A 12,615-nucleotide genomic window follows, 5' to 3' on the forward strand; every position below is an offset into this window, starting at 1 on the left:
AATTCTGAAATTTACAGGATAACATCATTTCTAAGAAAATAACAATTCACACATTTAATTCTGATACGAATCATTTAATAGAAAAACTTTGTTTGATTTTACTATAAATCTGCAAGACAGTAAAATTTAAAAAAACTATACTCTTTGAGGCTAATATTTACTTTGGGAGGTATATAGAATGACAAAACAATTTTGATACTAAGCCAACATGAGGGGTGTGTTGTACTTGTATTGGAGCTACAGGTTGTTAAAAATTGAGATGTAGTGGAAGGATGATACCTGAAGAAGGCATGTGAATTAAAATAAATCTGAAAGTCGATAGAATTTTGAAATGAACATTTGAAGACAGCCCTTATTAAATGCACTCTTCAAATAGAAACAATTTGAGAATGGAAGGAAAGGGTGCCTATATTTCGACCGTTATGATCTTTTCTAAGGGATATCTTCGAAATAAGAAAAGAGAATACCAAACTGAATGTGAACATTGTGTCCTACATGTAAATTAAATTATAAGAGGTACCAGTATTCATGCAACAGATGCGCATGTCGACTATTAATGTCTTATCAGTGATGCTCTAGGCAATATTTCAATATTCAAAGTGTTATTCTGAGGTTGAAAAGCTGAATAAAAAGTAAATCAATTTACAGACAAATATGGGAAAAAATTCAGAGCAATAAATCGTATAAATCAAGCTTCAATCTATACCACAACTTTATATTTCAGAGAGATGAGATTGATATTACAAAATAGAAAGATATATAAGATATCGATTCACGAATATACAAATAAAGAAAAGGGGATCGAAGCTCGAACTTGCATAACATTCATTGATTGTCAAGTCTTGGTATGAAATAGACATTTACTTTTTACAGTATTTAAACCCTACAGAATGGAACATAACTTTGTATATTTATTATCGCTTATCTATCAAATAGTTATTTCAGTCAAATTATCTATTCCGATAGATTCTAAAACAGCGAAAATCTATTTAATATTTAATAATTTCTTACCTTTGTTTCTAGCAATAGGAATTATTTCTAATGAATAGTGTATTACTGCTTACAAATTGTCCTTTTATACCGTTTTCAATTATTTTGTTTATAATACACATGTACACAAGGAAATTTGTAAGTTAGCCGCAAATGATGAACTCGTTAATTATATTTGAAACTTTAAATGTCATGTTGTCTTAGAAATTGCAGATTATGTCATCTAAAGAAATGTACTTAGGGTCAGTACCACATTTTGTTTCCTCCTACATCAAACACGTGTTTCATCATATTACGTATTATGAAATATTTCTTTCACCTTTAGGTAATGTTCTCAAATAAACGCATTATATATTTGGTAGAAGCCAGAGACTTGTACAGTTTGAAAAAAATAATATGAACTGAAGTCATTTATTTCCTTATAGACGGTGTTATTGTTTTCGTTGAATTGTTTGGAAAGCCACTACTTGATAATTATTTTACCTGAAGTTGGAAAACTTATCTTAGTTGTAAGAATTTCAATCTAAAACGTCAGACTCGCAATCTATCTGCACATGATTCACTAGTCTTGTTCGAAGCAAATTAGGGCTCGATTCAAAATTAATTACAAATTTAAAGAGAATGAAAATCAAGAATTCCTCAAAAAATTGCGTCATATCTGGCTTCTGTCAGCTTTGTCTTTGAGTAACATTTTTGTAAAATGTAAAGTTTCAGACAATTATCTTTTATCTCAATAAAGGAAAGATGATTAGTGGTCAGATGATACCCACGGGGACAAAACGTCTTCTTGCAGTGGTTTCGACCCAGTTGTGGTAAAACGCAGCAACACGATAAATATGTAGTCGTCATGCAATAAGAAAGAACAATTTGTTTAACTTTAACTAGCCCTCTTTATTCTTTCAAGACGATTTAGAGCTCAAAATAATGTGTGGGCACCTGTCTTTTGTCGAAGACTATATCTTACCCTAAAGATGTATTATTGGGTTTTTTTTTGTCGATGGATTGCTATCTCTTAGACGTGCATCCACATCTCCTCATTCATAACTTTCTCAATTCTGATTTTGTTCTCATTAAGGTCGAAGTCATAATTCCAATAATGCATTTGATTTGTCTAGTAATCTTCATAGTAGTTTAGTAGATTTTCAACCTAATCAAAGATACCAGGTTATAATTTAGTACGCTAGACGCTCGTTTCATCTACATATCACTCATCTGTGATGATCGACATTAAAATTGCTGAAAGACCAGATTAAATACAAAGCTAAAGAGCTTAAATCATTTATTCAGTGTTACCATCATACAATTTAAAATCTCATATTATTTGACATAACTTTGCTTTGTTCTAAATTTGTTATCAATCAAACCTGAAAAGGGATTGTACATCTATCTGCATTTCATTCCTGCAAATTAACTCACAGAAAGATTTAGATCTTGCATAACATTTTAGGGATTTTCATTTTTTGTTTGGCGAGACAATATCATAAACAGGTATACGTTTAGAAAAAAAAATCCTCTTAAATTTCTTTTATATGTTGAAGTTTGATTCGAATTTCATCCAACCATCAAAAATAATGTAAATTGGTTTTCGATAAAATCAAAGCTTAATATTTAAATCAGATTTTGTGTGTTACCATGATTTGTAATTTATTCATCGGATAATGTGATTTGACATTGATAAACTGTTGTTGCTGCACATCATTTCAACCAGCATCAAGTGAAGACAACAATCTAGATATGGAAAATAATAAATTAGGGGAAAACCACGGCGACATAAAATACTCATCAGATGAAAGAAAATGAAAAAAACCATTGAAATAAAAAAAAAGAAAGAAAAACGACGAAAAGACAAACAAGTTCACAAAACGCTACATAAGAAAAACTAATGAATAAACAACACGAAACCAACCAAAATCTTACACATCCTTGATAAATGTGAAATGTAAGCACTCACTAACAAATAAAGGAGCACGTCAATTTGTTTGAAAGAGAAATTAAAATATTTTTAATTTGATTTTCTTCTTCTCTATGAGAACAATTTTGTTTCAATTCTGCTTCATAAAAGCTAGAGAAATAGTTTTTACTAAATTATTTACATTTTTGTTAATTTCGTAAACATGTTCCTTTTAACATTGTTCCTGATACATAATAAACCTTAAATTTTCAATCTGAACGTCTAAACTGGTATTTTACAACAGGTCTGCAAAAAAATATTGTAGTGTAATTTCGTGACTTCGTCATCTGTTGGTACTAAGTACTATTCCTTGAAACTTAAGGTAAACGTAGTGGTAAAGTAATCTATATTTTTTGGCACTAAGAAATGTTGTGGTGGCACATCCTGCTGTTTGGATTGCATATTAAACATTACTTAATATTCATGTCAGGGCAATTTCTGGTTGATCTTGGGTAAAAATCTATTAAAACTGTTCCAATTAATAAATCTTTTGTTCAAAGGTTGAAGTGATTGGGAATAACTGCAAAATTATATGGAATGATACTCTGGATCAACATGTTACGGAATCAAGAAATGGTATCTATCAGTTTGTTATCCTAATTTTCCATGCAGATTCCCTAAACTCACGTGGTGAGTTTAAAAGATATAAGCAATATAATTAACTACCATTCTTTAACTGCATATCTATTATCTTGCGAAAAATGTGAACATTTTTTCTTTGGAGATAGAAAGTTTTTACTGTCCGCTTTAGCAACTATTCGCCATTGACTGATGTGATGCTCTTAATTTACCAACCTTATTAGTTACGTACTATGAGTTAGACCAACCGTCCCAATGGAATCAACAATGGTATGGGAAATTTGCACAGGTGTTTCGATTTAAAAAGACATGATTTTAAAAAGTTGGTCTATTGTTTAAAATGTACTACTCTACGTAAATTTTGTTCGGGCATGCAAAACATGAGATCGTATATAACAACTTGATACAAAGATGACGCTGGTATCGTTAATGTTATTAACAAGTTGTTATTATAATGTAATTACATAAAAACGTATGGATTTTTTACCAAAAACTTACCTTATCTAACTTGCAGAAAAACAGAGGGGACAAACTTATCAATGAATTTAAGTTTTTATTGCGCATATATTACTACCAGTTCGTTTGGTCTGAGCTAAATTCAGCAAAACAGTTTTTGGACAACGGCTTTATGTGTTTTTCTTTGCTAGAAATATATCATGGAATGAAATTATGTAAAGCATAAGTCAATATAGCAGTTAGGTTCTGTTAAAGCTATATGATTACTAATTCAGGCCCGATCAGAAAGAACATACAAGAAATTAGAACGTATTCACAACAAAATAGCTCTACGCGTACTGTTGCTTTGTCAGTAAGAAAAAAAAATCGGTAATTTTAATTTGTATCAAATGAAGGTTTAATAACATGAGATTACAGTAGAACCCTTTTTGAATATTTCTTTCGATTGATAATTTATTTTTTATATGAAATTAGAAAAGTAAGACGACATATTTGCTCTGTCGTTCAAATCAGAAGAACTCCTACTATCAAACTTCAGTGCACTCTGATATGCAATTAAAGGTATATCGAATTCGACAGCACAAGTCAGGATAAGGTATAGTTTTGACATGAACATGATGAAATGATTGTCACTTTATTCGAACTTTAGACAAAATAGCTATAAATGCTTGAAATCGCAGAATTCAACAAAGAAAGCATTCATAACTTTGAACTAATGGCTTTATTCCGAAAGACGACGTCTTAAAAGAGGGACGAAAGATACCAGAGGGGCAGTCAAACTCATAGATCAAAAACAAACTGACAACGCCATGGCCAAAAATAAAAAGACAAACAGACAAATAATAGTACAGATGACACAACATAGAAAACCAAAGACTAAGCAACACGAACCCCGCCAAAAACTGGGGGTGATCTCAGGTGCTCCGGAAGGATAAGCAGATCCTGCTCCACATGTGGCGCCCGTCGTGCTGCTTATGTTATTACAAATCCGGTAAATAGTCTAATTCGGTAAGTCACATTCGTGAAAAGCGAGGGTATTGTAGTTACGACATAAGGAACATATCCGATATCATCTGTGAAACGGTTATTCCATAACGGTCAACCAACTCGTGATGACGTCCGTAAAATTTACGAAGGGATGACTTCAACTTCACCATTTGGAACTCTTGGTTTAATAGCTTCCTTGTGAGCAGCAATCCTTAACTCACGAAGGTTTCAATCGTTTGTGAACTACTTTAGGAAAAGAAAATACGTACCTTTGTAAGAGCATCCGAGGTCTCCCGAAATAAGTCGGGTGAATTTTTTATATGTTATTTGTTTATTAAACATTTTTTGTGTTGCTGTCCCAAGTTTTTCTTTTTTCTGCAGCGGTATTGTCTGTATTTTTTTTGTATTTTATACTTTTTAAAGTAGTTTTACCTATGTTGTAAAGTTTAATTTGCTGTGGACATCAATTTGTTTTCAAAAAGGTCGTTTCTTACACAACTGCTATTGTATGTTTATGTAGTTAACTTACGAAAACAGTGGTTACCTCATGAATAGTGAAACAGTGATAGATGTAGAAAAAACAAAAACGGTTCAGCACTTCATCTTTTTTTTAAGTGGCTGCTATGATAAAAGTCGATGTTTGACATTAATTATTTTAAAAGTGACCATTATCTAAAATGTCTGTATTTACTTGCCTTATGTTAAGTCGGGATTATGTTGGTTGACGTTCCAAAATGCACGTTTTGAATTACAGTCTAAGTAATATTAAAAGAAATGATATTCATCTAAAGACAAAAATCGCTTTAGGGTAAATATATTTTCGAGTTTGTTTGTATCTCACATAAGACCTGTTATCATTAACTGATGTTTTATTACAATACCCTGTGTTATACAAGATTCAATTTGTAATAAAGCTTTGATATATTTTGATCTCTTTTAAATTGTGTTAATGTGAAATTGAACACTTTTTGTCAAGCTAAATGTAGTCACAAAAAAATTTAACATATGTGTGATAGCATATGAGTTTTTTCTTAACATTTTCCAGTGTAATTGATCGTAATTTGTTCAATACTGAAGCATATCCTAAGATGTCCCCTGAAAACTTTTAAAGACTCTTTTTCATGTTTTATTGAAGTGATTGGTAGCTGTCTTATTGACGTCTTATTGAAGATCGTACATGGACCTAAAGTTGTTAACTTCTACGTTATTTGGTCTCTGGTTTGTCTCGTTGGCAATCACACACCATCTTCTTATCTTTTTCAACATACATGTATCATCTATCTGCTTGAACTGAGTAAGTTACTGCATCAAAAACAAATTTTAACCACATTGACTTAATGCGTAAAAAAGTGTAACAAAAATAGTACCGAACTCAAAGGTGAATTCAAAAAGGATATCTATAATACTTTTAAAATAAAACGTAATCAACAAACGTAACGAGTGAAAAAGCAACTGTCATATTCCTGACTTAATGCAGGCATTTCCGAAGACAATGGTGGAATAAACCTGGTTTTATAGCTAGCTAAACACCCGTTTAAAGTGAGGCACTAACAGATATCAAGATATATTTTGAACTTTCAATACTATAATTCATTCCAGGCCGAATTTTGGTTTATCATGGTTAAATATCAAATGGTTCCGATTAATACATCTTTGATTTAAAGGATGTTGTAGTTGGGAACAGTAGCAAAATTATAAGAAAAGGAACTCAGGAAAAACAGGTTGAAAATCAAGAGCTGTTCTCTATTTGTAATCCTGTTTTCCTATACAAAAATGAATTTCCTCTTAATTTATGTATTGAGTTGGTATAGAGCTATTCGTCGGTGACTAATACGGCGATTCTTTTTTACCAAAATTATCAGTCCTTTGACTTCGGTTTGACCATTCATAGCATTGGAAACAGATATTGTAGGGAAAGCTGAGCTAATATAATATGCTTTAGTTTAAAAAATATTACACTGTGTAAAATAGGTACAGGCATTTAAACATGATATCGGATATAACGTTTTTTTTTTTTTCAAATGACGTAAAACCCGAAAAAAAAATACCAGGTTAGTGATTTTGCACACCAGACGCGTGTTTCGTCTGCAAGAGACTCATCGGTGTCGCTAAAACAGTTGAAAAAATAAATACGTAGTTCAAGAGCTTTATATACTAAATATTTTGAATGTTTGTGCCAAATTCAGGCCATATATACCCGCTGGTAGAAGGCCCTAAGTGTTTCGAATATTTGGCTGATAATACCCTCGGAGAAGAAAAGTCCAACAGCAGTGGCATCGACCCAGTGGTTGTAAAAACTCATCAAAAATACAAAGATTGTAAACTTGTAAGCAAGACGTGCATTTTGTTTGCAAAGACTCACTTTCCCATCAGGCATTTCGACAAAAACAATTAAGAAGAGGCAACTAAACGTTATCATATTACAAGTACTTAGAAATGGCAAAGTATTATGAATAGGAAAAATTATGATTTCGAGCTACTAAAAAATCAGAAATTACTATTTTTGGTTTATTTAAATGCGAATAATGAGACTGGGTGATTATCGCAATAATAAGAACTTGCACTTATATATCTGATACATATATATGTTTTTCTAAAAAAATCGCAATAATTATTTTCGCATTTTGTCCATTTTTCAAATATCGCATTAATAAATGCACGCAATAATTTATGAATTTGCAGTATTCTAAGGGTGTTTTTAACCATGTGCAGTACCAAATGTATGTTTTAATGTGGCCTTACAAACTTTTGATCTTTTTCCATGTACATATATGACACAGATGTAGTGCACACGAAATTAGTATATTGTTTTGATTGTACTATCACTTAATTTGTAAAGCTAAAAGCTGCTTCGGGTAAAGAATTGTTCGACTCTCTGTGCAATTTCTTGTTTATAAAGTGCTATTTTAATTTTTTGTTTTTGAACATTGTTTATTTTGTTTGTATCCATTTCATTGATTGCCTCGGCATGTCTGTAGTTCTTTTTTGATACCTTTTACTGTCATCTATCGTATTGTTACGTTTGATTGGCCGTGGGTATCACAAAAGTCCTTCATGACACATTTACAGTGCAGACCGTGGTTACATTCTGAAAAGTTTAAAAGTGATCGATGTACACAACAACAATGGTTAAACACATCAATTTGTTATGTTTAAAGTGAGTGCTAAGTGAAAAGTCGATGTTTTGAATTATTTTTTTAAAACGACCATTAACCATTATTTCTGTCTTTGACTACCAAACAAAGATCGAGAATTGTGTTGGATTTTAGAAAATGCACGAACTAAAAGTATATTCTACGTAATTTCAAGGAGAATATCATTCGCCTAAGGACAACGATGAAAGGTTGAGTGTTAAGACCTTTTCGAGTTTGTTGGTATTCATTGGCCACGAATTTAAGTATGCAAAAGACAAATTTCATTTCCGCTTGTTTAGAATATCTATTGTTGTTCTCAATTGATCAAAATTTCTTGTTTTTGATATCCATAAAACCGTTTGATGATTGAGGTTTTTTTTAATCAATTATAGACTAAGCACACAATCTTCACCATATTCATTGATATAAATCGGTTGTTTTTTTGCAATACTTCAACATTAAATCTGATTTTATGTTCTACAGCGAAATAGAACAAGAACAGTTTCCTATACTATATCAATATATAAGCACAGATAAACTGTGAAGTGTTTTTTTTTTGTCATGCTACTAGCTGTATGTTTGCTTACAAATGTAATAATGGATACTCTGAAATTTCCATAAAAACGTTTTCGGATGAGGTAAGGTAGTAATTAAATATAGAACCTCGAAGAGGGCTTCCAAAACCCTTTTAACTGTCTATTAGATATAAAAAAAAATGAAGATGTGGCATGATTGCCAATGAGACAACTCACCATCAGAGACGTAATGATGTAAAAGTTGACAACTATAGGTCAGCAAACGACCTTCAACAATGATCAATCCCCATACCGCATAGTAAGCTATGAATACTTCATATATCTTTAAATATTCAGGACCGACCATATAAATGTACATATATAAATTAACAAACAAACATAATATTTCCTGAGGTAAACTATTTTTGCTATTAAAATGTATCCTTAAACGTCTTTCCATGACATTATTCTGGTTTCATGTATACATATTTTAATAAACAAAAATTTGTGGATAATGTCTTCTGTTTTCTTATAGTAAATCTTTAGTGGTCCGATTTGCTTAGCTTTCAGCACATATCCAGATTAAAAAAGTTCCAAAGACTTCTTTGAGAATATAAATACTTTTAGTAGTTATTCTAGAATGCAAATAAATGTAGAACTTTCCAAGGCATTATGTTTGCTTTGGCGAATATAGTTTATAGGCTTTGCTCTACAATTTTTCTAATTGTTTATGGTATGTATGTGTTTGTGTTAAGAGTAAATGGGTAAATTGTATTAATTCAAATCACCAAACTCTTTTTTCAAAAGAGGGACGAAAGATACCAGAGGGACAGTCAAACTCATAGATCGAAAACAAACTGACAACGCAATTGATGTCTTATTTGTCTTATCTGTATTAATATCCTTTTGTTGTTTCAATTTTTCAGAGTTTCTTAGAAGGATTGCTTTGACGCCTAAATAATTAATATTTTGTATTGTAGTATGAAAATTTTAAACAATTACACAATCTGAATGCAACATTTCATTTTATTAAAAAAAAATAAATAAGTGTTCAACGTCTGGATTTTGGTGATATTCTGTACATGTTCATCGTGTGTATCCATTAGACGGCCTTCTTCGACAAATCATGTGACAATTTACAGTTGCACAGTATTTGTTCGATGGACAATCTCCATCACGATGACACTCATTTTTGCAACCAATTGCTCCAGTTACTACTGACTGAGAAACGACCCCTGAACCAGAAGTACGTACTGATCCACCACGTCTTAAAGAAATTGTGTCTAATACATCAAGTCCACTTCGTCTAAGGTTGGTTGCGTCAAGAATATCAGAACCTGCATGACCAGACATTCCACGACTTCTACCTATTGTTTCCAAATGAGCATTGCTAGATAGTTCCAAATCCCTAGCCAGACCAGATGAACCAATTCTGCTGCCAGAGGATATATGACCATCATTACTCGAAACTCTGGTCAAGCCAGATGATAAACTTCTAACTATTTCCCTCCTTATAGAGTCCGACAATCCAGATGCACCAATTATACTTCCAGAAGAAATTTCGACGCAGTAGCTGCTACAACCATTATGAATACATTTATGTCCTGAACGACATAATTTATCTCCTCCACACCCATAATGACATTTACTGATACTGTCACCGTCAGATAAAGCACGTGAAATACCAGCTGAGGAGCCTCTAATGATTTCAGTTACAGATGTCCTGCCTCCAATAGAACCCCTAGACAGTCCTCTACTAGCTGATGACCCGCGTGATAAAAAGTCATTGCCTATTCCATGAGATGTTCCAACTGCTCTTGATCCTGCTCGTCTGTTTGCATCAATAACATCCAGTACAGAAAGGGATCCAACACCACTACGCCCGTTTATGTCTCTCCCAACTGTGTTTTCGACCTGTAAATTTTTGTCTAATGCATGCTTTTCTGTTGGTGAATAGGCTGTAAGAATAAATATCGAACCAATTTTACAATATTCACAAATCAATTTATACAAAATACAATACAGGTGAAATACTATCTGCATATGAATATCAGGATATATGCAGTTATTGCAAATAAGACAACTATTCACCATACACCAAACGACTGTATAGTCTGTAAAAATAAATATCTCACAATTTATATAATCTTTATCAATCAAGTAATACCATAAACAATACAGGTTAACTAATATTTATATATTTATATAAGGATACTTGGTATTATTGTCAATAAGACAACTATCCACCATAGATCAAAAGGCAAGGTTGTAAACAGTTGCAGATATCGTTCGGTTTCAGCACTGAGCAAAGCCCAAACCTTATCGTAAGCTATTACAAGCCCCCTATGATAAAATTTAAAACAATTCAAAACACAAAACCATTAGTTTCAAACTTTTTTCTTCTAATTTACAAAAAATATTTTCGTTTTTTATATATATCAGACCGTTGGTTTTCCTGTTTGAATGGTTTTACAGTAGTCATTTTTGGGACCCATTACAGCTTGCTGTTTGGAGTGAGCCAAGGCTTCGTGTTGAAGGCCGTACTTTGACCTATAATGGTTTAATTTTACAAATTGTGACTTGGATGGAGAGTTGTCTCATTGGCACTCATATCACGTCTTCTTATATCTAGATTTTGGTACTATGCTTTCTTATAATTATGTACGAAAGTTATCTATGTTTAAGAACATTTCTGCGGTAAGATTTTTAGATTTTATCTACACATTGAAAACACTTTTTTTAAAAAGCTTATATATATCGAAATGGCAAATCAAATAACTTTCTTACCGGTTACTGTCATTGTTGTCAATGCCATCAAAAAGAATATGGTCTGGAACCTCATCATTTTTAAGAATTCTGAAATTTACAGGATAAAATCATTTCTAAGAAAATAACAATTCACACATTTAATTTTAATTCGAATTATTTCATGGCAAAAAATAGTCTGACTTTACTATACACCTGCAAGACCGTAAAATTTAAAAAATCTATACTTTTTGAGGCTAATATTTTCTTAGGGAGGTATATAAAAGGACAAAATAATTTGATACTAAGCCAACATGAGGGGTGTGTTGTGCTTGTATTGGAGCTACAGGTTGTTCAAAATGAGATGTAGTGGAAGGATTATACCTGAAGAAGGCATGTGAATAAGAAAAACAAATCTGAAAGTCGATAGAATTTTTAAATGCACATCCGAGACAGCCCTTATCAAATGCATTCTGGTAATAAAAAATAGAAAACAATTTGAGAAAAGAAGGAAAAGGTGCCAATATTTTGACTGTTATGATGTTTTTTAAGGGATATCTTCGAAATAAGAAAAGAGAAAACCAAGCTGAATGTGAACAGTGTGTCCTTAAGAAAAATATAAACGGTACCAATATTCATGCAACATATGCGCATGTCGACTATTAATGCATTTAATATAGTGATGCTGGAGGCAATATTTCAAGACTCAAAATGTTATATTGGTGTTCTAGAGCTGAATCAAAAGGAAACTAAAGTATAGACAAATCTGGGAAAAAATTCAGAGCAATAAATCGTATAAATCAAGCTTCAATCTATGCCACAACTTTATTTTTCAGAGAGATTAGGTTGATATTACAAAAAAAGAAAGATATATTAGATATCAATTCACGAATTAACAAATAAAGAAAAAGGAACTGAAGCATAATATACATCTCGAACTTGCATAACAGTCATTGATTTTTTAAGTTTTAGCATGAAATAGACATTTGTTTTTTGCAGTAATTAAACTTCAGAAAGAAACATAACTTTGTATATTTATTATCGTCAATCTATCAAATAGGTATTTCAGTCAGATTTTCAATTCTGGTAGATTTTAAAACAGCGAAAATCAGTTGTGGAAATGTATTATACTTTGATGCAGTACTATGTTACTGTATCTTATACTAAATTACTTAGATCAATACGAAAATGTTGAACAATGTACAACGCTTATAAAAATCAGCTATATAAATCCTTTATGTAAATCTTCATTAACTTA

General features: G+C 31.8%; 1 protein-coding gene across 1 annotated transcript in view; it reads right to left on the reverse strand.

Moving 5' to 3' along the window:
- Window positions 1–9,618: 9,618 nt before the first annotated feature.
- The window catches only part of LOC127720392 (uncharacterized), a 173,104-nt gene continuing 170,107 nt past the window's right edge, over window positions 9,619–12,615 (reverse strand). Inside the window, exon 4 of the mRNA XM_052226981.1 lies at window positions 9,619–10,526. Within this exon, the coding sequence (XP_052082941.1) occupies window positions 9,699–10,526 (828 nt within the window). The 3' untranslated portion in view covers window positions 9,619–9,698. The remainder of the gene's footprint in view (window positions 10,527–12,615) is intronic.

The sequence above is a fragment of the Mytilus californianus genome, unplaced genomic scaffold (genome assembly GCF_021869535.1).
Source record: "Mytilus californianus isolate M0D057914Y unplaced genomic scaffold, xbMytCali1.0.p SCAF_1, whole genome shotgun sequence".
Lineage (NCBI taxonomy): Eukaryota > Metazoa > Mollusca > Bivalvia > Mytilida > Mytilidae > Mytilus > Mytilus californianus.